Source organism: Eulemur rufifrons, chromosome 7, assembly GCF_041146395.1.
Source record: "Eulemur rufifrons isolate Redbay chromosome 7, OSU_ERuf_1, whole genome shotgun sequence".
In the NCBI taxonomy this organism is placed as follows: Eukaryota; Metazoa; Chordata; class Mammalia; order Primates; family Lemuridae; genus Eulemur; species Eulemur rufifrons.
The window spans coordinates 146,393,309-146,419,523 of record NC_090989.1 but is presented as its reverse complement, the minus strand read 5'-3'; the positions used below and the strand labels follow the sequence as shown (position 1 = coordinate 146,419,523).

The following is a 26,215-nucleotide window of genomic DNA, read 5'->3' as shown; positions in this document are numbered from 1 at the left end:
TCTTCTGCATTTACAACTTGGCTAAGTGTTTGGAACAAGAAACCTAGTTTCTAGCTTATCTTGGCTTTTGATATGACTCCCTCACTAAGCTTAATCATTTCTAGCTTTTGATTTAAAGTGGGTGACACATGACTCTTCCTTTCACTTGAACAATTAGGGTTACTAATTGGCCTAATTTCAATATTGTTGTGTCACATGGAGCAGGGAGGGCCAAGGAGAAGGAGAAAGACAGGGGAAGGGCTGGTTGGTGGAACAGTCAGAACACACACAACAGGGATGGATGAAGGTTGCCACTTATATGGGTGTAATTCATGGCACTCCAAAACTATTACACCAGTGATATCAAAGATCACTGATAACAGATCACCGTAACAGATATAATAATAATGAAAAAGTTTGAAATACTGTGAGAATTACCAAAATATGACACAGAGACATGAAGTGAGCACATGCTGCTGGAAAAATGGTGCCAATAAACTTGCTCAATGCAGGATTGCCACAACCTTCAATTTGTGAAAAATGTAGTATCTGCAAAGCACAATAGAATGAAGTATGCCTGCAGCACAAAATGACAAAACTCAGAGGGAACAGTTTTTATAATGAAGCAAAGCACTAGAAAGCCAGTTTGTCCCCAAGGAAAGTAGGAATGTCATTCTTGAATCAATTCAACCTGAAATGATAATGGCTGATATGTATGAGCTGGGCTCACTCTGAAAAGTTTTGTTTCCTGCAGAAGATGCAACTACTGTATGTCCTTATTTATAATGTTTGAATGAATATATACAATAAATTGTCAATAAAATAAATTTATAAATAACAAAAAATGGCAAAGGAATGATTCAATGGTATCCTATTTGCTATATAACTTCTAAAGTAAGTATTAATAATTCATCTATAATATCATTCTATAATAAATTCATTTAGTGTTTTTTACTCTTCCAAAAATAAAAATTTTAAACTAATATTGACAATAGAAATACGTTTTAATGCAAAACAGATGGAGCAAAAGGACTGATGAGGAACTAAACATATGATTATAATTACAGCAATGACCATTAAATGGGAATTTTCATTTAAAATTCTTAAAATGCTTTTAATGAAATAAATAATAAAACAGAATAGGACACATGGACTTTTTTTCATTGAGATTAAAAGAAGTTATAGATTATCAATGTTTTTTAGTGACTTGACACTCTGAGTCCTCTTCTGATAAACCTGAGTCCTAATCTGACTCACTCATTTAGAGCCGCATTGTAGACAACCCCAGGTGCTCAGTACAGGTATTAATATTTACTTCTGAGGCTTTGTGCTAATATTGTCACATCGGTGTCAGCCCTCAACTCCTAGCTCCTTAATTTTGTGTGGACAAGAATTGTTCTTATTATAGTTATTCATGGCCTACAGTATCTCAAAAAAATATATACTTGTGGTATCCATTAAATAAGCAGCTAGAAATTAAACCAATGCAACAAAAATGGGCTTAATTTGCATAAGGAAAGGAAAAGTACGTCATGGGTAGAGGGGAGTGAACATGGGTCTTACTAAAGTGGTCATCTGCGCAATTTCACAGAGCTGCTATCAACTAATGTACTGAGATTTCATACATACATGTACACATGCACACAAAATGTGCTCTTCATGGAATCTGACATACACAATGTTTTAAAAACCTACTTGCTTGAATATGAATATGCTGGAAGAATGGCACAAAGATTCATGTCTAACGTTAATCACTCCTGACCAAGGAGGGGTTTCAGGTTGACCGAAGGGCAGAGGAGCCACTAGACAAAGTGGACGGCAGCACAGAGCGTCCACACTGCCATCATCCAGCATGATGCTGGCTTTTGCCAGGGTAAAATCTGTATTTAAAGTCTAAACAATCTGTTGTAAACTATTTTTCTGCTTCAAAAAAATTGGGCAGGTTTTAGAAGTTGTTATTTATCTGAAATTTTCCATACTTGGTTCAAGTCAAAATATTCCTTAAATGTTTCACATGATGAATTTGGCTATGGCTCTTGTGTAATGCTCAGGGTTTATACAGTTTGTTGCTCTATGAATAAAATGAACTCTTCTGAGGAACCCTTCAAAAAACATGAACACGATCCACAATCCAGCTACAACATAAAGTACTGTCAGCCCACAGGCCATACGTCTGCGGTACCATGACCCAGACGTACTTCTCCGTCAAATTGGGCCTTAGAGAAATTTCAAGAAGCAAAAATGTGCCACACGTCTCATGGATTTGTCCCCTAGACAGTCTCCTGAGATTGACTTGAATAATACGGAATGGACTAAACTTCTCCATCTGTTCTGGTTTCAGCCAACAATAATCCCCAAACCCCTGGAAACATCCCCCCAAGACATAATGCGAGATTAAAACAGCAAAATTCCCAATCTCTCATCAGCATCCCTTTTCTGCCAGCTTTGATTACACAAGTGTGGGTGTGCTCTGTCTGAGCTAGATACATGAAGTGTGGAAGACTACGCATTAACCCCCCACTTCCTTAAAAAAGAAATGGAACAGGCATACACTGGTTTTTGCATGTCTTTTCAGGTATCTTTCTATGAATGGCCCTTTATTTCCTAGTGTTCTACTTCTGAACTCAGGAACTGCTATGCAATGTTGACATGGATACGATGCAAGATTAAGTTAAATGGGATTACCTCCTCATATACTTGTTAGAAATATCAAATGGAAATTTAAAATGTAGCCTTAGCAGCCATTTTCTGCCCTTTTTACAACTTATTTTTCAATATCTGGCAATTTCTTGAGATCATAGAGTGTAAGTAAAATAGTAAAGGATTGGAATCAATCAGAAGACCCGGCTTTGCAAGGCAAGGTTCTTCCATTTGTAAGAGATATGATTTGGAGGTTGTGCACATGAATGCAATGTCATTTAATTATAACTAATAAAAAACTCCCATGTACAACTTAGGGTAAACATAGGGTCCAGAGGCTGCAACTGCACACTTTACTGCTACTAATTGTATTAAATTTGGAGATTTTTCTGACACAGAGGAAAGAGGAAAAAAGAAACATTGACAGAAACAAAACTGTGTGGGTACTAATACTTCTTTCCATTTATGGGTGAGTATGTCAAGGCACAATAAAGAACAGTGTATTAAAAAAAAAGAATAGCATATTTTAATAACTGCTAGGGTTTGAAATCTCAATGATTGCACCACACCTTGAGGATCAAATCCAAATTCTTCTCACAAACTGACCCAACTACTTGCCATCCTCCCACTGCCAGAGTGGTCTGCTGCAGGTCCTCCATGCTCCTCGGGGGCATCTGCCTCTTTGCTCATGCCACACCTTATTTGACAATGCCTCGTGATTCCTCCTCTCCATCGGAGTTCCATCTGGAACTTCCTCTTCTACAGAACCTCTTTAGGACACCTAACACTCTCTGGATCCTTTCCTCTTTAAAATTCCTAAAGGTTCATCTTGTTCCACACATCTTGCTATTGGACATTGTCCTGTTCTAATTTTGGCTCACGAAGATCCAAGTGCCTTCTATGCACCAGGCTCTGGTGTTACAGATGGAGCTGAAGAAGACAGGGTCCCTGTCCTGGTGGCATTCACCACCAGGGTAGCATAATGGTGCCACGGCCAATGTTAGAGCCAAGTGCTGAGTAACACTTACCCAAATTGCTGGGTGCAGAATCATGACCTTCAGTCATCCCACCCTCTTCTACTTCTTATTTCTGTCACCTCCTGACCTTCTAGTTCCTCCTTCTCACTCAAGAGAAACTTGTCCCCTACCTCATTCTTCACCTCCATACTGCTGCCACCACCTGGTCATTTCAGAACCCATGGGCATTAACTTTTCAGTTCCTTGACATCCTTGTCTAGACCTCATCTCCTATTCCTGATAACTGTCCAAGTAATCCACTTTGGAAATCACTCATTCAAACATCTTCCTCCCTGCACAAAATTTTCTTTTCTTCCAATTTGTTTTGTTAAGTACCTACACTGTGACAGTTCTTCAACTTTACCAGTTACTTCTAGTTGACTGACCCCCTCATATTCTCCCCATCTATCCATAGCACCTTCTGTCTTTACTTCTCTTACTGTCCAGATTGCGTCTTGACTTCCTTCACTATCTAATATCCTACACTCCATCACCCTCTGACCTTTCCCAAACCGCTAGAAAACTCCCAACCCAGTAATAAACCAGCTGTCTACTCTCGTCATGTCTGCACATGGGCAGGTGAGTGTGGCTGGAGCAAAACAAACCATGGGAAGATTGAAAGCAAATAGACTCATGGTTAGTTACTGGAACTTGGCTCGAAAGCCTGGATCTCCAACTCCTGTAATGTCTATTTCAAACCTACTCTAATTTTTTCCAACATCCAACTCTTGTTCTCAGTGCTTAACCCTACCCCACCTTTACTGAGAAATGGAAGGCACAGACGAAACACTCTCCATCCACCACTCCCAAAGACAGGATCATCCACATCCGAGTCTCCTCCTTCCCTTTGTTGTCACAGGGTGTCTCCTCCTCCTATCAATCTGCCATGTGGAGACACAGCTGTGCCCCCTGCTCTGAAAGTCAGGTGCAGGACCTGGGCAGCACCCAGTCCTGGATACTGGTGCTCAGCAAATCACTTTTTGCCTCAGTTGGTGTCTCTGGACTCCTTTGTTCTTTACAGCCCAGAGACTGATTCCTTGGAGACCCCAAGGGAGCACAGCAGTTGTCCCCACTAACTAGTTCTATGGGAAAATGCTAGGACTTGATGTGTTAAAGAATAGAAGTGAGTAAACAGAACAAGGGGAGGAGAAAGGTAAAGAATGGAAAGACAAGGGTGGCAGGAGCTCCTGAGTGTGCACTCTCAGGACTAGCCAGTCTCAGTCTTGCTCACTGTAATAGGCATTATGGATGCAGCAAATCCACATCATAATGTGCTCTACAGATACTAGGATCCACACAGACTTAAGAATTCCAAGGAATTGCAGACGCTGGCTTATCAAACTCATCAGTCTGTAGATACACAATGTATGAAAGAAATGCTCTGCTGGTCACTGAGGGAGGATAAGAAATGCCATGCTAATCATTTCCGTCATGTGGTGGTCTTCATCTTCCCTTTCACAGTATTAACTCTTTTTTTTTTTTTTTTTTTATCTTTTACAGCCCTGCTTTGATTTCTTGTCCTCTGTGAAGCTTTCTCCAAGCACTAGGGCCAGTCGCTCCTTGCTCAGTGTCCTCCACAGCCAATGACAAATTGGTCAGGGCATGTGTCAACACAGTGAGACCAACACTCACATATCCCATCATCACCCTACACTCCGAGTCACTAGCAATCTGCCTAGTTCACCATCACATTTCCAGCACCCAGCATAATTTCTAAGAATCCAACATGCTTCTGGAATGAATGAATGAAAGGATGAGACCATATGAGAAATTGCAGAAGGATGGATGGAGCACGTGGAAGCTGCACCTTCAATTCCAAGACTGTCTGCACCTCCCCTTTGTACTTACGCCCAGGGGCTCCCTCAGGCCTTCCTCTCTGCAAAGGTCAGTGGGTATCCCTAACCAGTTCACATCTCTCCTCAGCAATCTTTCTGCTGCAGTCTATACTCTGTGCTGATCCATCAATCCCTGCTGGTTCTACCTGGCTGAAGGAAATGGCAGGTGCCACCAGCGCAGACCCTGGGAGTGCGCCAGTCACTCACCTTGCTTGCTGGCAGACGCAGCAGACCCAGGCTTTCTCGTGCTTCTGGTAGGAGCAGCAGCTCTTGCAGACATTGAACTTGCAGTCCCCACACTGGCGCTTGGTGTTGACAAGGAAGGTGAAGGGCGAGCAGCACCGCATGCAGCAGTGCTCCACGAACTGCTGGTGCTTCGAGAGGATGCTGCACTTGCTGCCTTCCTCATCCAACTTCTGCTTCAGCTCACTGGGAGACGGGGCGGGGGAGGGGAGCAGAAAACAACACATCAGGTCAGGGCTGTTTCCCCAGAGCACCCTGCCCTGGCCCTCCCTTAGGCCAAGCTACCACATAGGACCTTTCTGTAGAACAACAAAACTTAGAAAGATCAACCGCGTTAACATGATGTCTGGAGAGGAACGCTAATGGTGGGTTAGTTTTGTGTACTGCTGTATATCATTGTTTTCTAAGAAAAAGCATGAAAACCTTATTACTTATATTTCAGAGACTACATGGAGACACAGATTATTAAAAAACTAATAAGCACATCCTTAAAAAAAAAAACAAAACCTTTAACTTAATTAATGCCTTTTTAAAGGAGCAGGAGATCACTTATTATAAAACATTAATCCTCATAACAGCCCTGCTAGGAATATGATAAATGCAGCCCTGGCCCTATTTAACATCCCTGGAAACTGAAGTACCCAGGGATTTTAAAAGCTTTCAGATCAATGTGAGTCAATAAGGATTCTCTGGGTGACGGCAGATCAAGGCACTGGTGATTCAGAGTTGGATACAAGACGATTTCCTTCTTTCAAAAAGCTCATGGTCACGCTGGGCACACGGCCAGCCATGTTAATGCAAAACATGACGGTGCATACATTCCTCCCTGTGCTCAGGGAGAAGGAAAGGAGAATCCTTGAAAGATGGCAATACGCCCCAAACAGACTGAGTTCTCTGGGAGAAAACTAACTGAAAGTAACCAGGTTATTCTGAATTGGCAAGTTTGAGTTGTTTGTCCTACTACAAAATTGAGGGCCAACAAAGAATGGTAGAAAAATTATTTCTTTCTATTGCTATTATTTTTATTACTATTTTACTATTACTTTATGATTATTATAGTAGTAGTAAGACATAGACAATACCCTACTTACGATGATTCAGCTTGTGATTTTTTGACTTTCCAATGATATGAAAACTCAGGACATTCAACACAGAATAGGAATCAAAGACCCCGTATAGCAAAAGCAATCTTAAGCAAAAAGAACAAATTGGGAGGCATCAATTTACCAGACTTCAAGCTATACTACAAGGCTATAGTAACTGAAACAGCATGGTACTGGCACAAGACATAGACCCATGGAACAGAACTGAGAACCCAGATATAAAACCATGCTCATGTAGCCATCTAATCTTTGACAAGCAGACAAAAACATACACTGGGGGAAAGAATCCTTATTCAATAAATGGTGCTGGGAAAATTGGATAGCCACATGTAGAAGACTGAAACAGGATCTGTACCTTCCACCTCTCACAAAAATCAACTCACGATGGATAACAGACATAAACCTAGGGCATGAAACTATAAGAATTCTATAAGAAAATGTTGGAAAAATTCTTATAGATATTGACCTAGGCAAAGAATTTATGAAGAAGACCCCAGAGGCAATCATAGCAACAACAGAAATAAATAAATGGGACCTGATCAAATTAAAAAGCTGTAAAGCCAAGGAAAATATCACAAGAGCAAACAGACAACCTACAGAATGGGAGAAAATATTCACATGTTAGACTTATATGTTGAATTCCAGTAGTGAAATTGCTGGGTCATACGGTAACACTATGTCTAACCTTTTGTAAAACTGCCAGACTATTTTCCAAATGGCTGCACCATTTTACATTTCCACCAGCAAAACGTGAGGGTTCCAATTTCTCCACATCCTCAGCAATACTGTTATTGTCTGCCTTTTGATTATGGCCACCCTAGGGGGTATCAGGTGGGATCTGATTGTGGTTTTGATTTGCATTTCCCTAATGATTAATTATGTTGAACATTTTTTCATGTTATTATAGGCCACTTACTCATCTTCTATGGAGAAAAATCAATTCAAATTTTTTGCCCATTTCTAAATTAGATTATTTCTCTTTTATTGTTGTAAGAGTTATTTATATGTGCTGGATACGAATCTGTTATATTATTTACAAATATTTTTCCTTTCTTGTATTAAACCTTATATTTTATTAGTTTTTTTATGTGTTTTTAGTAAAAGGAAGCATCTTACTAGCTCATCTCACCCTGCTACTAGATTTGGAAATCTATGTATGGTTTTATAACTTCTTTTTTCACTTAACAACATACCATAAACATCTGTCCATGACAATTCAAAGGGTGTGTACAGCTTTGGCTCTTGGGTGCTCTCAGCTGGCTCACACATGGGGCAGGGTTCACTGTTCTGCATAGCGCCCAGTACTTACTTGTTGCTCGAACACTGGGTAATAAGGGGAGAACGTGTCACGCTAGCTAACAATTCCACGGGGTAAAATAGCGTATGTGCAATTTGGCTGAATAAAATGTTTACAGGGAGACAGAGCACAGGTGTTGTCTCAAGGAAGGAAGATGTTGTTATTAAGTCCCTTAGATTTACAGCAGAAGTTGTGCTCAGTCATTGACAGCTCTGAAATCTGTCAACAATAAAAGACAGCCTCAAATTGACTGGCTTATATTGATATTTCAGAGACACTAAATTAAATGGGATTAAATGTCCAGGAAGGAAAGTCTTTGGGGATCAAAAAAGCTCTTTCAACTCAATCCACAGGATCACTTGAGCTTTATGAGTTCTGTTTCCTAATACATAGGACTGCAAATTCCAATGGTATTTTAAAACTCACTGGCTTGTGCCATGCCCCCGAGAGTTTATTCTGAGCAAATGAGGTGTTTTGAACCACAGGCTCAGTGGAGGAATGGAATGCCATTCTTCTGGGCCATCTCCTATCTATTAGACTCTATTGCCCAGCAGTATCTCATGGAAGAAGTCATTGGGCAGAATTGAAAAGGATAACTTATAATGGTTAATTATAGAATCAACCAAGAATCATGCAAGTCAAGCTACCTGCTTTGAAATGTCCTGGGATGAACCAGGCCTCCAAATGGTCAGCCATGTGGAAAAGAGTGATGAATTTAGTGTCAGAGGCTAGAGTAGATAGCTGGGCTCATCACTTACCAAAAAGCCCCCCAGCCTTTATGGGCCTCTGTTTTTCCAAACAGCATTTATGATTCCTACTGCACAGGGTTGCTAGAGATTTTAAATGGGTAAAGCAACAAAAAGTAAATACTAGTTATTCCATTGGATTAGTGAGAAATCCAGTGGTCTGAATATCTATAACATTTGATCATACTTGTCTATATATTAAGAAGGTTTCTGTGATAGTATCTGGGCAAGAATACTCAATACTTACTTGTTGCTTAAGCATTAGGTAACAGTGGGTGTGATGTGGCATCTCACTGTGGTTTTTAATTGCATTTCCCTAGTAACTAAAGATGTTGAACATGTTTAATCTGATCTTTGGCAATGTCTTCTAACATCTGATTTAGTCTCCTCCTGATAGATTGTTCTACAGCAAGCATCTTAAAAGCCTATCCACATTTCATGGTCTCTTGTTCCGTCACCATGCCAACTCTGATAGGTTGTTAGTGGGTTAAGGAAGTGCTGTGTGTTGAGAGGAGGCAAACAGGCTCAATGGGCTTAGTGTCATGTTGAGTTAGCTGTGTCTGCCATGGAGAAGTGATGGCATGTGTGTCACTCATTTGGTATCAAAGGGATGGCAATTCTGATCCATAGCTATGAGCCATCCCTTGATGGTCACAGGTACTACTACTTAGATTGTCAGTCATTCACTCAGTTGGTCACCTGCCACTCTGGGCACTGGGGATAAGAAAAAAAGACACAGCCCCCTGCTTCATGAGACATGTATTAAGGTAGGGGTTCAGATGGTGAAAAACTAAGCAAAACAAAATAATTATAAGTTGTGAAACATCCTGTTACAGAATGAGTAGGGTGCCGAGACCAAGAAAAACATGGGGACCTACTTTAGATATGGCGGTAAGAGAGGCTTCCCTGGGGAGGTGGGGTTCCAGTTAAAACAATAAAATGGGAAGGAGCCAGCTTAGTGGAAGACATGCAGCCCAGGCAGAGGGAGCAGCAGGAGAAAAGGGCTTAACATTTGGAGGAGGCAGAAGGAGAACAAGACACAGGCTCTGGAAAGAAGTTTAGATTTTGTTCTAAGTGCAAGGGGGAAGTTATTGAGGATTGTGAGCAGGGAAATGTCAGCCACTGCCAGGTGAGGCCTGCCTCTTAGAGAGTCTTGCAAGCATGGAAGCGTGGGATGTGGAAGCGTGGGAAGTGCTGCAGTCCTCTGGGTGAGGATGACCAGAGTTTGGACTGGGCAGGAGCAGGAGAGATGGGGAAGTGGGCTGATGCCTGGCGCACCTGCTCAGGGCCCAGACAGGAAACCAGGTTCTTGTCTTGCATAACTGCATGGGGAGAAGGAAGATTTGTGTGGGCAGGGGCTGAGGAGCAGTGCCAAGGGGACACTGGATGCCTGTTTCAGCAGCTCAGAGGAGGCGGCAGGCCAGCTATATGAGTTTGGGAGTCACCTTCATAAATATACGTATAAAAATGATGAGCCACCCTAAGGGACAGTATAGCAAGGGGCGGGGGTGCGGAAAGAGCCTAGGGACCAGCCAGGAAAACTCAGGCAGAAAGGCTGAAGAGGGGAAAACAGACAGAGAGACTGGGGAGGACACCAGAGCAAGAGGACGTTCAAGAAGGGGAGCATGGGTGACTGTCAGCCATGCTTTTGCAAGTCCTGCTAGCCCTAGGAGCAGAAGCATCCACCATGCCCCTGGCAATGCTCTGGGGCCTTGTCACCTTCAAGTTCTGCGGGTGGCGCAGCCAGCATGGAGGCCGTGAGAGGCTGAGAGGCGCTGGCTCTGCTCCTCATAGCTACAAGTCACCCCACTCTTCTAAGCCCCACTCTTTTTTTTGGCAAAGAAGGATACCAGCAGCTTTTTAAATGCTTGTTGCAGAAATAAATGAAAAAACGACCTGAGTTGCACCGCAGGTGCCTAAAAAGTAAAAGCAATTGTACAGACGTCTGGAATTATATCAGTTCAAACCAGCTAAGCTTCCACTCCACAACGGGTGCTCAGAAAAGGCTCTCATCTCCCCATTGGATGTTCTGGAATATTTAGCCAAAAGCTACTAGTCAGGATGCAATTTACCAGTATCAGGTCAAATTAGTAATTTGATTGAAAGGATAGTTTGGACAAAAATTAATATCTCTAATTACTTTTTTAAAAACTGGCAATTGTTTTTTTTGTCTCTGGGAGGTGGGGGCAGTGAAGGTAAGAATAGTTACAATTCTTTCTGTATTTTGAAACATTTTTGATAGTTGCTATCCCTATATAAGAATAATGAGATTAAAAAATTTGAAGTCACTGAAGAGAGCCATAGCTTATATTTAACAAGTTCAAACTATAATTGATAGGGAATTTATAGACACAATTCAGCGGCAAAAAGAGTTGCAGGAGGAATGCGCATTTACATGAATCACTTCTATGGAACCCACTGAAATAAGTAAAAATAATGGGAACAGACGGTTAGCTCCATGTTTAATAAAACTAAGAAATTCCTACGATGTTTCTGCCCTCCCCCAAAATAGACTATGGATGATGTTGAGTGACATTTGAATGTCTGGAGGGAAGATAGTGAAATCAAACACCCATCCATCTGACCTTGGGCGAGTGAAGAGTTCTCTAGTAATGCATGAGAGCACCTTAGAGGCATTACGATTCTTTTCTTGAAAAGAAGAGGAACAAGGGAATGGCCAGGTCACGAGAAAGCTGGGATGCTCATACCGCAGGCTCAGATGAACACCATAGCATATTAGAGCTTCATTATAAACCCAGACGTTGGCCAGGAGCACGTGAAAAAGAAAACCCTCTGGCCTACAAGAGGGGACACACTCCCAAGTCTACTGGCTCATCAGATCCAGTAGGAAAACATGTGGAGGAAGTTGCAGACTGTCCCAGCTCACTCTGTGCCCGCCCTCCAGCACCATACCCCCCCCCCCGCCCCCCGCAATCATCCCCAGCTACCTCTGCCCCCTAACCTCATGGCAGCTTGGGGCAGGCCACTCCAGAGCCCTGGGGATTCCACAAAGCACAGTCTGACAACCACTATCCTCACGACTTATCTTCACAACTGTAAACGGGTCGATCATATTCCCCACCTCCTCAACTCAGCTACAGCGCATGAAACAGGCCAGGATCCTTCTGTCAAGAGCTCTGAGTAACTTCATTTGAGCAGGAGCCCAGGAAGAATGGAGGTGTGAGGGCCAAGAATAAAGGAGGCTGACAGAGAATGCTCCAGATATAGGCGGAGGAAGCCTCCTTTTCCATAAAGGCACATTCCACATGTCTATTTCCTCCTCCACACCCACTCCCCTATGTGTGGCCCACTTCTTCTTCTGTGTAGACTCTGACGTAGACCTCATCAATCTTAGAGAAAGGAAAACTATCCTCTAAATCTTAATTGTCAAAACACAAACGAAGAAAATGTCATGAAAACCATGAATCATTGATGAACCCATGACAGTTATGTTCTATGAAAATCGGCACACATACGTATCATCATTTTTAAAACCAGAATTAACAGCATCTAGCATATAAAAACGATTGCCTTAGTTCCCTCTCCCAGATATTGACTGTCAGGACCAAAGCTCTTTCTTGCTTTTCCATGGTCTCCTCTGTGCAGCACAAGGGGCTGGAGGCATAGAAATGACACTTCCCAGACTCTTTTGCCTGCCAATGCTGGTCAGGTTCTGCCCATGGGAGTTGTTCGTGTGAGGCTGGAAGGTGGAAGGTGGAAGGGAGATGCCATTTTTGTGCTTTATGTTTCAGTAGAGAAAAGAGACTGTGGGTGAATGTGGCCTCCGGGGCTCCTTCCTGGAGGTGGAGATTCCTTTAGTAGCAACAATGGCAGCAGTAGTGACACCATCAAGCAAGTTTGGACTTGCAGGATCCCAATTATACTCTTCTCTCCTCTAGCCCTAAAGGCAGAAGCAGCCTCCCACAGTTACTGACCTCTAGGTGACATCAAGTTCTTCCCACTGCTTTCCCAGCTCTAATACTTTTGTGATTAATTCCCCAAATTTAAAACCCTCTGTATGAAATGAAATATCTGGAGGGTTTCTGTTTGTTCTCTTGATGGTTCCCTGACCGACACATCTTTGGAGAGCTGAAGTCACAGGCTGCCAGATCCAAAGACTTTCTTAAAATCCCCATTCCATATGGCCTCCTTGACATCTGCACTCATGTCATTCTCCTAACACCAAGGACTCCCTCAGAGCCACCCAGTTTTCTTTTCCAATTGGTTCATGTTTCATGATATTTTTCCCAAAGTTTGTTTGCTGGTCGTCTTCTTTCCTCGCTCTACATGCCTTCATTGAGGAATGTAAACATATATGTGTCATAAACCACTGTTCATGTGCCAGGGATTCTCACGTCTCTAGTCTCACATTTTCTCCTAAGAATTATATTAACTTCCTGGGGTTTTTTCCTAGGGTTTATTATAACTGCCAATATCTTTTCCAGGCTACTATCTTATGTGGAATTGAACGTCTAAAACTATCTTTATTATTTCTACCTCCATATTTTTCTCCAAAGGGCATAACTTCTATCCAGAGATCCCTTTGGAATCCTAAGAGTCACCCTCAATTTTATCCCTCTTTTTCACTTCTGCTTTAAATCTTGCACCAGATCCTACCCATTTTTCAATAAAATACCCTTAAACACATCTCTGCTCCTGCTTTGCCACTGCTTTAGCTGGGGCCCTCCACATCCCCTGCCTGCACCTCCACACTAGACTCTATTCTGAGCCACCTTCAATGACTAAAGCAGAGTGATCTGTCTCAAAAACTCAAGCTCAGAACCACCACTACTCAGCACCACCACTACTCAGCACCATTGGTGATGACCACTGAACTGTGGGCTGACCCCTCGAGCTATAAAGAACTCCCCGTCCCTGTGGTTGCCTGGGATCTTTCCTCCACATGCTGTGCCGTTGTCCCTTCCTTATTGGCAAATTTCTCTGCTTTTTTCCCCCAAGACCCACTTCAAATGTCACCTTCTCTACCAAGTCTACAGTTTTGCCATGCTTGGCTAGCACTTTGTGCCTAACTCTATTATAGTATGTACAGCACTGAATTTCAACCATTTATGTGCCTTCAGCAGGACAATGAAGTCCTTAAAGAAGAGGACAATGATGGCCCCTTTGTCCCTAGTGCAGAAGGACTGGTCTTATCACGTGGCTGGGTGTGCAAGTCCTTTCTCCCTAAATACAACTGCAGCCAATGGGTAAGGGATTACAATGAAGCATGAGCATTGGCCAGATGAAAATAAAAACTTCCTAACAACGAATAGGTTGGGTTTCTAACATTGTAGGAAATGTATGGGCAAAGCAACCAAACATTTGGCCAACTCTTCTATGCATCTTTCAATTTTGATCATGCATAGAGCAAGACTTTCTGCCTGCTTTTAATTTATCTAAAACAAAACACCATAGGAAAGTTAAAATATTCAGATATACATAATGACCAGTGGTTCTCAAATCTTCATTCCTATGAAATGATAGGATTTTTCTTTATTATTTCTGAATAAGAGACAAATATATCAGAATTTAAAATGTTTTGATTCCTCATGTGTTAATATATACAATCCATGTACTAATATATAAAAATAAATGTTTCCAGAGTCTAAGCCTTTGGATGAGTACAGGCACCCACCCCCTCCAGAGTTGGTCAAAACCTGTACCACATGGCATCCACAGAAATAGATGTTTTTGCCCTGGAAAATTTTCTTCCTGTTGTTGAGCTTACTGATGTAGATCTGACCTTGAGCAAAAAAAATCTATCTCCCAAGAGAAATGAAACTGCCATCACTCTCTAGGTTGTTGTAAACAAAATAGAAATGTTCCAGACTTCATTCTGTCACTTACCTAGGAAGAACACGAGCTCAGAAGATCTCTAAGCTCCAAGCATCACGTATTTTCTGACATTTAATGCATCAAGCATTGTACATGAACTCCTAATTTAATTCTATTAATATTTGATTTATCCATCTAGGAGAGAATATTTGTAAAGGTAAATGTCAGCTTGTGGAGAGGTACCAAACTCCGCCGGTGATGCACAGTGCGCCGCCAAGCCAGTTACCCTCTGGTATTTATCCCACTGATCCTCTTGGCCTGGAACTTCCCCTGTTACTGCAGAATGAACCACCTTCTGAAAATTTGGGTACAGAAAGGAAGCTATCAAAAAATTGACAGAATATTTTTTTAGAAGCACCTTAAAATATTATATTTCCTTGATATCTCCCTTACCAGAACAAGGGGAGGTGAAGACTTGCTTGCCTTATTCATACTTTTATAAAAAGGAATGGGAATCTCCTTTATGGAATGCCTACTCTGCATCCTCATTTGGCAGAATGAATCCCAACAAAGCCCTCTGAGGCAGAGGAGGGGTCCCCACACATTGCTCAGCTTGCTTTCTGGAGGACGTTCACATGTGGCTATACTCTGCATTTGGGTGACGAGCACCCATGGCATGGGTGCAATACCTTTGCTCACACAGCCTCCAGAACTGCCACTTGTCCACGCGAGCACTTGACAACAGCACATTGGCTACGACACTGGAGAGGAATACTATGCAACCAATTTTCAGAGCACAACATACGAACATTCAAATTATAAATTAGAAAAATCAGAGGGGCTCAGAAGAGCTACTATATACTTTACACATAAAGTATATTATTTGATATACTCAGCTCTTCCTGGGTGCATCTACTGTACTTGAAACTGATATTCTGCACCTACAGTGTTTGAACTCAAGGAAAACCTTGTGATGTCCTGGCACAGCCCTTCTCATCCCACAGAAAGTTAGACAGGTCCAAAATAACAAATGCAAGATCACACAGCTTGGTTACTTGTCTGCTCATGTCTTTAATGTTCATCTTCACTTGAAATGTAAGCACTGTCTGGTAAGACTTGTCAAACAGCTGGGGGCCTTAGACCGAGGCACAAAACTCAAAGGATGTATGTAATCAAGTACAAATTCTATTTTTAGAAATAAAGTCAATTGAGTAATTTAAATACTACAACTATTTGTTGACTCTATCACCTGTCTAAAAGTTAATAAGAAGAATAAATTGGTTTAAACACATTGATTCAAATACAGAAGCAACTTAAAAAAATCTTAAAAGATACCAGTTTAAACAAGTATCCTCATCACCTCACAAGATATTAATTGTTGTGCTTGCTAAGTCAATTTGAATGTTCAAAAGTTTTTCTTTCCAAAATAGAGTATCTCTAATTAATCTGAATCATTTATAATGCTACTAGTAATTCATATTTTAAAAAAAATACATTTTACCTATGTTCTCTAACCACCACCAAAAAAAGGATGGAATTGGTTCCTTTATTCTTAGAACATTTATTCATTCTTTTGTTTGTTCATTTATCAGACACTTTAAGCTCCTACTAATATTTTGTGCTTGGCTCTCTGCCAGGTGCTGGGAACATAAAGCCTATCACAGCTCAGCCTAAGGGAGTAGACAAACATACAGACACAGCTAGAGAACAAAGTCCAAGGTGCTACAGACAGGTGTGCAAAATGCCAGGCAGCAGAGGTGGGTGGTCAGGAAGGTGGAGTGCGGCTCACAGAAGCAGCAGTGTTTGAGCTAGGTCAGGAAGGATGCACAGGAGTTTACCAGCGGGAGAATGGAGGAGGATGCTGTAGGGAGAAAGGACACCTTGTGCAAAAGTGGAGATACATAACCCAACATGGTGTGTTTGAGATGGGGTGAGTGGTTGGTTCAGTGGCTGGAGTCAGAAGTGGAGGGGGAAAAGCCGAGGGGGAGGGGGTTTGTGGTTGGTCCTATAGGGCTTTGTATGCCACAATAAAGAATGAACATGTTGAAAAGTAAATAAGAAGACAATCATGGTCTTCGTTGCGCAATGACACCCTCAGATCTGTTTTGAAAAGGGAACTCTTAACACACAAGAGAATGGATTAGAAGGTGGAGCTGGATCAGAGGAGAGACACTAGTTAAACCTTTTGAAAGGAACGGGCAGTCGGGGAAGAATGTAAGGCTTGGTGTCCTCATTGTACCTTTGAGGAAACTGAGGCCCAGGGCAGGGATGGCCACCCAGGGAGCAGAGGACTCTGGTGTGGGTCCACGTCCCCTGTATACAGGGCCCAGGTCCTTCCCACTGCCCCATGTCATCCTCAGAATGCCAATGGGAGCAGCAGTTCTGTTCCCAGGACCCTGGGGATGTTCTGCTGAATGCCTGGATGCTTGCAGGGAAAAATATGCAAAGTGTGGGGGTCAAAGAAATTTAAAATCATTACTATGTAAATCGCATAAACTGTTTCACATTAAAAATGTTTGCTTATTATTTTTTGAGATTTATTTGGCAAAGGGATAAAATTCAAATAAATTATACCAAAGGAGCCTTTTAAGACAGTATTTTAATCTTGGGAATTCTGCAAATATTTACTAATCACTCATAATTTTGTTCATATGGGTAAAAATGGCAAAATATATATTTAAATAAAAATCTTAAATCATCACACAGTTTCACAGGAAAGCAAATCCAAAAAAAAAAAAAAAATGCCCTAAGAGAGATCTGTGTTTTCCCCTCTTTATGAAAATGAGGTTATGGTTATGAATAAATTGAATGTTTATGTTACATCAATAGAGATTAGTGCTTCTGACACTGAGACCAAATAGAACAGGAGCTGTGTGTAGAATATGAAACAGACAAGAATGAGGAAAGAAGTGGGAAATTAAGCATATTTTATGTTTTAAATGAATCCGTTGCTCACTGGCGCTAAAATGTGCCTACCTGCCTAAATCACAATGTGTAATCCTCACGGGTACAAAGAACTTTCGCAGATGCTGATTCCACTGAGTTGCACAGTAATGATGTGTGGCAAAGGCAGGCAGCTGTCATTTCTTCATTTTACAAGTCAGGAAACCAACGCATGGAGAGGTTAAGAAACCCAGTCTCACAAAGCTAATGAGTGGGGAAGCCTTGGGCTTGGATCCAGGCTCAGCCCAAAGCTCCGGGTTCTCTTTCCCACAGCAGCCCACCTCCCATAGTTGGTGCCATACCACAGGAAGCAACAGAGGTTCTTTCTCTCCATCATGTTGCTGCTGGGTGAGGACCCATGTTCTAACCTTAGGGGAAGGTTTCAGACAAGGAGAGTTGCCCAGTCCTGAACCTGCAGGGCACACACACAGCTTGGGCTCCTAGAATTTGTAATAACACATCCGTGGCCCCTCTCCATCCACAGGAATAAAAGATTTCAGCCTTCTTGCAGAAACCACTCTGCACTCTTGCTTCTCCCACACACCACAGAAGCAAGGCACTGTTAGTGTTCTTAGCAGGGAGTGATGAATGGAAGTGCAAAAATGTGATTCCTCCTGTTAACCCCATGTCCTACTTGCCCTGCCCAGACTCCACAACCAAAGATGCACAGTGGAGAAAGGTGCAAGGAGGGGAATGTGGGGTCGCCAGAGAGAAGCTGTATAGGCTGCAAAACAAAGAAAGAGTGGATGTAGCAAATAGCAACAGTGCAGGCAGGAGAGGCAAGAAAGGAGTGTACCAGCTCCCTTGCTAACTGTGGACCAGATACTGAGAAGAGCTGATGGGGCAGGGGAGGAAGGGGAGTATAATGCACGTGGAATGTGGTTCTCTAGAGAAACACAACCAGTAGAACAGAGAAAGCAAACATATACATATACACATGGATGTATACATATGTGTATATATAATATATATGAGTTCTGTTATGAGGCATTGGCTCATGAAATTATGGAGGCTGAGTAGTCCCATGATCTGCTGTCTGCAAGCTGGAGACCCAGGGAAGCCGGTAGTGTAATTCAGTTCCATTACTAAGGCCAGAGGACCAGGTGAGCCAAGGGTTTAAATCCCAATCCAAGGGCAGGAGAAGATAAAATGACAAGTTCTAGCTCAATCCATGAGGCAGGAAAAGAAAAGGGCAAATACTTCCTTCCTCTGCCTTTTGTTCTATTCAGGCCCACAACCATAGGATGATGTCCACCCACGCTGGGGAGAGCCATCTACATTATTGAGTCCACCAATTCAAAAGCTAATCGTATCTGGAAACTCCTTAGCAGATGCACCACACCCAGAAATACTGTTTTACCTGGGCACCCTGGGGCCCAGTGAAATTGACACATAAAATTAACCACCACAACAGGCAACTTTGGTGAGACAAGACCATAAAATACTATACTTGGAGATATTTCCACGGACTTCAGTATTCCAAGGTTCCATAATGGTTGGGTTTTATATCATCTTAATACACTTAATTACCTATAAAGTTGTAATAAAAAACAATGGGCACACTGGAACATGTTATGTATTAAATTTTAATATTTTGAAGCTACCAGTGGGTTAACTTGAGCTGCCAGGGTGATTTACCACTCTGTGCTACGTGGAGTCAGAAGAAAGCTGTTCCTGTTGTCTACACTAGACTGAAGAACATGACCTAAGTGGTTGAGAGAGGCTGTAAAAAGTGTTACCATTTATAACTACTTATCTGTATGTCTCCAGATCTCCATGATATTAGGAAATCAAAGAAAAAAATACATACAGAAATAAATGGATATTGACATTATTATAAGACCACATCTATAAGTCCTAATTTCAAATAGTTATGCTTATTAGTATGGGTTCATTTTACTTAATCAGTAGAATTCATAAGTAAATATACATTTGAATGTATAAAGATACTGCTTTTACATCTTTTACATACTGGGAATTGGCCTGAGCTTTTATTTTTAAAATGGGTTCCTCCACTTAGATCGAAAGTCACTGAACTAGGATACCTTGAAGCTGTAGCTTTTGAGCTTTTGCATTTTGTATATCTATTTACTTATATTTTTCTAAAATAAAGAGCTTCTAAAGTAGAGGTGGGGATTCTTTATTTTTTAATATGCTCCAGGTTCTCTACTTTCCTGCTTCTAATTCTATCTATAAAAGTTGGGTCATTAAATAAGAAAAGAGAGAAAGGATTCAGGACAGAAATTGCACCTGTTTTCAGCTGCTGTGGTGCTCTGCCGCCCATGAACTTAATCACAACACGGCAGGTGTCTGGGTCCATACATGGGGCCTGGGCAAACACAATGGGAAGTAACACTGCCTGGAAGAAGAGGGAAAAGCTCAAAGACTGGCTATGACATTGGTGCTAAGTTAAGGTTAGCTACGTTTTACTTTTTGTCTTTATTCAGAAGCCTAAGACACTGAACCCAGAAGAAAAACCCAAACCATGATTAAGGGTGAACCTAGGTCACTGCAGAGAAGGAGGGACAGAAGGAGGGAAGGGAAGCTACCCATTCTTCCCTTCTTAAAACCAGAACCCTTGTTTTTAGCTGAGCTGATGCTTCCCAGAATAAAGACCATGCTTCCCTGTACCCTTTGTAGCTAGGTGTGGCCATGTGACTAAGTCCTGGCCCATGAAATAAAAGTGGAAGTGATACATGGGAAATACGGAGAGCTCGAGCAGCTAGGAGGGGCACTGTTTTGTCTTTCTACCTTTCCTCCCCCATCTCGCTCTGTTCATGGTGGCTCAAGCTCTAGCTACCATCTTTTTAAAAAAATTTCTTTTTATTTCAGCATATTATGGGGATACAAATGTTTAGGTTACGTATATTGCTTTTGCCACACCCCAGTCAGAGCTTCAAGTGTGTCCATTCCCAGACGGGGCGCACTGCACCCATTACATGTGTATATACCCATCCCCTCCTCACCCCTCCCATCTGCCCGACACCCGATGAATGTTATTACTATATGTGCACTTAAGTGTTGATCAATTGATACCAATTTGATGGTGAGTACATGTGGTGCTTATTTTTCCATTCTTGTGATACTTCACTTAGTAGAATGGGCCCCAGCTCTAACCAGGATAATACAAGAGGTGCCAGATCACCATTGTTTCTTATAGCTGAGTAGAACTCCATGATATACATATACCACATTTTATTAATCCACTCATGTATTGATGGGCACTTGGGTTGTTTCCACATCTTTGCAATTGTGAATCGTGCAGCTATAAACATTTTAGTGCAGATGTCTTTTTTATAGACTGTCTTTTGTTCTTTTGGGTAGGTGCCCAGTAACGGGATTGCTGGATCAAATGGCAGTTCTACTTGTATCTAGCTACCATCTTGATCTGTTATTTGACCTTGAAAGTCTGTGTGGATCAGAAACATAGGATCTCGGGTCCCCGATAACATGGGGAAGCAAGCACACCAGTTCTGAACCCACACCTGAATTTCTTTTACATGAAAGATAAATACACTTCTATCCTATTTAAGCTACTGTTATTTGGGGTTGTTCACCTATATGTAGATCACACTAACTCTGAAACAGAAGGACAGCGCCAAGGTCAAGGGGAGTAAGAACAAGGTTAGGGTGGAAAGGGAAGGCTGAATGACAAAGCAGAGAGTAGCAAGATGCAGAGCAAGATGGAAGAGAAAGGAAAGCAAGGATGGCACGAGAGGTCCAGACCAGGACCAGGCATCCCAAAAGACTGCAGACATTCCTCTGAAGTGGTGGCAGGGCAGGGGAGGTATGTCAGCTTAATGCAACCATACTGGGCTGGAGAACCACTGCAAAGCACAATGTGGCATGTGGAAATGTTCTACATCCACCACAGAGATGGGCCAAAAGGTGGATCTAAAAATGACCCTGTTCTAAGGCATCTTCACGTGAGCTTCTGAAGCCTCCTAGCCTCACTGGCTCATGACAGGCTGTCCTGTTCTGCTCTTGGAACCAAGTGGAAGCAAGAAGATCTCTCTATCAAGAGCCCTCATTTCATGGGCCTGTAGGGTTTGGAAATGGTCACTGCTACCTGTCACCCCCAGAATATGTGGGCAGCCAGGGCTCCTCTGCATTTCCTCTCTGCCAGGCACTGGGTGTCAAAGGAAGCTGTCACCTTGTCTGCCACTCTCAGAGGCCAGCTTTCCATGACTGTCTGGTGGCCCTAACTCCTCAAGTCTTGGCACTGCTCTTGCTCCTTGGCCTTCCTGTCCAGCACCATTCCCAGCAATCTCCTAGCTCTGTGCTTCAGAACAGCCAGTGCTGCCTCATTCCCTCTGGCCCTTACCTGCCTGCATATATGGCTTGCTGTCTGGCTTGCCCTTGAGTGGCTGCCATCTGCCTAAGACCCTCTCATTTTCTTTCCTTTCTTCTGAGTTCCCAGGATAGCATCCTCTCCCTAGGCTCATCCTACCTGGGAGGAGAAAGGAAAATCAGCTTTATTAAGAAAACATTGCACACAGAGGACAACTGTTGGCATCAGAAAGACCTGGCAAGTTATTTCAACTCTCTGACTCCATTTCCTTGTCTGCAATGAGGCCAATAATGGCTACTTTGCAGAGTTGTTGGAAGCAGTGGAAATAAAGTATGCATTCTCAGTACCTATCCTTCACAGGCATGTGATAAAATCACTGTTTTTATGGTTGTATTAGTATCAGAGTGACCATTTAATGGGACCACGGAGAGATGTAGTCTCTGTCTAGGACATAATATCTCCAGTGATGCAGGGAGTTTTTGACCCCAGGAAACAGTGCTGTCTATTCAGAAGACATGTATCCTCCTGAAGCCCATCTCAGATTGCTTCTCAGCAGGGGGTCCTGAGCTTCCATTAGCAGGTAGCAGTCAGCCACCCACCACTGTGGTGGCTGTGCCCAGGAGAGGGTCTCTGCAGTGGCAGGGTCTTGCAGCCTCCACGCCTGGCCCATGCAGTTCTGGATTTGCTGCCCACCTGTCACAACTCGGACCCTGCTAAAAGTCTCACCCCAGCAGGAAACCTCCTGTGTTACTACGTCTCCCCTTCCCTGCCCATCCATATGGCTTGGCTTCCCTGACGTTAAGTCCTGTGACCCCTAACCCCAGGCCTGGGACAGGGAAGGCAGAAGGAGCTTCAAGCAAGGAGACAGAAAGCACACAGGAAGCAGACTGACTCAGCAGGGCACCTGCCGGAAACATCATACCGGGTCTGCATCCCTAAAGTTGCCCTGGTCCTGTCTGGGCACAAGGAAATGAGAAGACAAGAGGCAAAGCTGACTGCAGAGAACCTGGTATTTTCTTGACTTCTTGTTCCCTTAGCAATACTACTCTGGGGGGTTGATTGGAATAAGTGTGTGTTCTGGTTTTGGAACTGTCAGGCCTCCTAGGTTGAGTGTCCACCTGGGGAACCGTGATGTTAGGAGTCCTGGAGGGCCCTGCTGTAATTACCAATATCACTGAAGACCTATTCTCCCTTAGTTCTGTCTTCCAGCTCATGTTCTTCCGTGTCTGAGCTGGCTCTTGACTCTAGAATCACAGAGTGACAGTGCAATATACTCTCTCCTCAAATGACTCTCTCTTGTTTCCCTGGAGAGAAAACTGGGACCAAATTGGAGACTTACAGACTGGCTAAGCCAGAGAACATGGGTTGAAGTTTAATACAGAAAAGATCATTTGGTAAAGAAGGACAGCATTAGTTTAATGGTCTAAATGGGCTATGACTATATATTTTTATATTAAAAATACATTAGAAGGTCTGTCCTGAAGCCTACATCTAAATTTATCCATTAAAGTTTATACTGAATAAATAAATTCATAGCTTTTTGAAATTTCTATCTTTTGCTTATATAAATGGATCCCACATAATTAATGCAGTCCTTTATTAAATAAACATATATGGAGATGGTACCTTGTACCATGTGATAGTCTAAGTGCAGAGAGGTTCAGAGACAAAAAAAGACAGAGCCACAGTAGGATGTACTACAAAGCATGAAGACTCTACCCAGAGCCCCTCCCAGGAGCCTAGGGAACATCTACGAGGGCTACTGAACTGCGTCAGGGAGAACCAGATATGTCTAAAAAGACATTTTTAGAGAACCTATGTGACAGTTAATTTTATATGTCAATTTGCTGAGGCCATGGTACCCATACATTTGGTCAGAAAGGTCTGGATGTTCTTGTCCAGGTATTTTTTTTTTTTTTACACGAGGTTAACATTTAAATCTGTAGCCCTCAAGTGAAGCAGATTACCCTCCATAATGCGGGTGGGCCTCACCCAATCAGTCAAAGGTCTTTAACAAAATGGACTGACCTCCCTGAAAAAGAGGGAATTCTGCTAGCAGACTGACTTTGGACTCTAATCACAACTTTTCCATGGATCTCCAGCCTACCAACCACTCTGCAGATTTGGGACTTGCCAGTCTTCATAATCACATGGGCAAGTTCTTTAAAATAAGTCAGTCTCTCACACACATGTACACATGCTATTGATTTTGTTTCTCTGGAGAAACCACTACAGCCTGCTCTGGGCCAGGAGCCACATTGGACACTGCACACATTGCCCCATGGACAGAAGAAAGTGAGGTTTACGCAGGTTAAGTCAATCTTGTCTCATCACAGTGTCTGTGGTGGACAGAGGGAGAAGTCTGAACCAAGGCTGTGTGCACTGAGGGGAGAGGACACCCAAGTTAAGGCTGAGAGCTTCCATGTGTGCTAGCGTTTCTCCTCTGATTCCTCCCACAACTTCCTCATTGGATCTCCTGTTTTAAAAGGACTCTCCACATATGTGTTTTTGGTCCATTAAACAAACACAAAAGCAGAGGACAGCCTGCTCTGTAGCTCGTTGGAGAAGGATGGTGGCCAAGTCTTCAGTCCCCTGACAACTGATCGGGTCTATTTTGAGACTTTCTCCATGGCTGGATGCATTAGCCTGTACAGAATTCTGACAAAACTAGGAGTTGCCTCTGTCTCCAAGTGACCACTGAAGACTAAACCAATATCAGTTACTTCTCCAAAGCAAAGACATTTTCCCCAAGCATTTGCTGAGACCACCACACATGCACCGAGATGAGCAATAGGCCCTCCCAACAGTCTATCACCATTCAGTTGGGCTAGTTAAGGGAACACAGCCACAGCAGTTTTCCATTCAACCCAGGAGCTAGCCTCGCGCCTTAAACAGTGACCAAAGTGAGTGCAAATGCTAGACAATGAATACCACAAATACAAAGTATGCTGGAATAACTATTAGTCTTTAAAACTGCCGAGCAGTGTGATCACTGTTTAATATAAAAACTCCCAGGAAGAGTGGGTGCTCACAGATTCCTGAAGTGAGAACATGGATGTTATTTCATTAACACCTCAAATTCAACAGGTTTTAAATTTTTGGTCAGTCTTTGCAAAACTGCTTCTCCCCTAGGCATCCCAGGCACAGTAAATGGCTCCTCCACTGCTCAATGCTCAAGCCAGAAACAGGATGTTTTCCTGGTCCTGCCCACCCCTGACCTACCATAGTCAGTCCAGGTCTACACATTCTCACTCCTAACTGTAACACATCTGGAGTTTCCATCACCTTGTCCCCATCTTTGCTGTCACTCCAGCATCCAACCTGCCTCATCACCCTGGGGACCAATGCAACAACCTCTTTCTAAACTGGGGATACTAATCCTTCTTCCCCAACTCCTTCTCTAAAATACAGCAAGAAGGACCTGTGAAAAATGAAAATCTGACTGGGTTGCCCACATGCTTAATGTGCCTTCGCAGATCCCAATTTCTCTTCAGATGCGTAGGAGCCCACCTGGCCTGGTTAGCCCAAAGTCATCCTCCCCCCACAGGGATGCTCCAACCACAGGCACCTCCTTTCTGTTCTTTGAAAATGCCAAATTCTCCCCTTCTTTGGAGCTATCTCTCATGATCCCTCTTCCTGGAAGCTCCTCGCATCAGTGTTAACTCATCTGAAGTCCATTCACCCCTGGCTCCACGGCTCCATGCAAGACCTTCCCTTGTCTATCAGATTAAATTAAATCCCCCTGTGATTTTCTCCATAGCGCCTGAATTTTCTCCTTTATAGACTCTTTGCAATTTCTATTCTATATATGTGTATGGATATTATATATTTTGTTAAACATCTATTTCCTCACTATAGACTCAGTTACAAAGGAGATTTGCAAAGTATTACATGATATTATATACACTATGTTGCAAAATACAGTGTAGATGAGACACTCAAAAGATGAGCATGACATGGGTCCAATACAACTGGCATACCAACAGGTGGGCTGTTACCAGTGTGAAACACAGCTAATGTTCCTATTACTGAATATTTCATTTTGGTGCCCATGAAGTCAAATCATATTGCTTCAAATCACTTGCCTATGAAGTCTATTTTCCATGTTTTAATACTTTCATCTGTATCATTTTGAAAACCATGATTGTTGTGGCTTACTAATTTTGTGCATCCACTTTTACCTTGGAACAATTGACAAAGAGTAGGTGTAATGGCCAATAAAGCCAGAGTATAAGCCTAATTAATTGTAGAAATTACACCTGAAGGTAAACCTAGGCCTGAGGCATATACACATGTTATTTTATTTGTTTAACAAATATTGACTTAGCCCTGACTTTCTCAGAGCAC

At 42.5% G+C, this 26,215-nt stretch overlaps 1 protein-coding gene across 2 annotated transcripts in view; it reads right to left on the bottom strand.

Annotated features, from left to right (window-relative positions):
* MYRIP (myosin VIIA and Rab interacting protein) overlaps positions 1–26,215 on the bottom strand; it is a 287,231-nt gene that overhangs the window by 187,162 nt on the left and 73,854 nt on the right. For both annotated transcript variants that reach the window (XM_069473478.1, XM_069473479.1), the window contains exon 2: positions 5,678–5,899. In XM_069473478.1, coding sequence (XP_069329579.1) covers positions 5,678–5,899 — 222 coding nt within the window. The remainder of the gene's footprint in view (positions 1–5,677; positions 5,900–26,215) is intronic.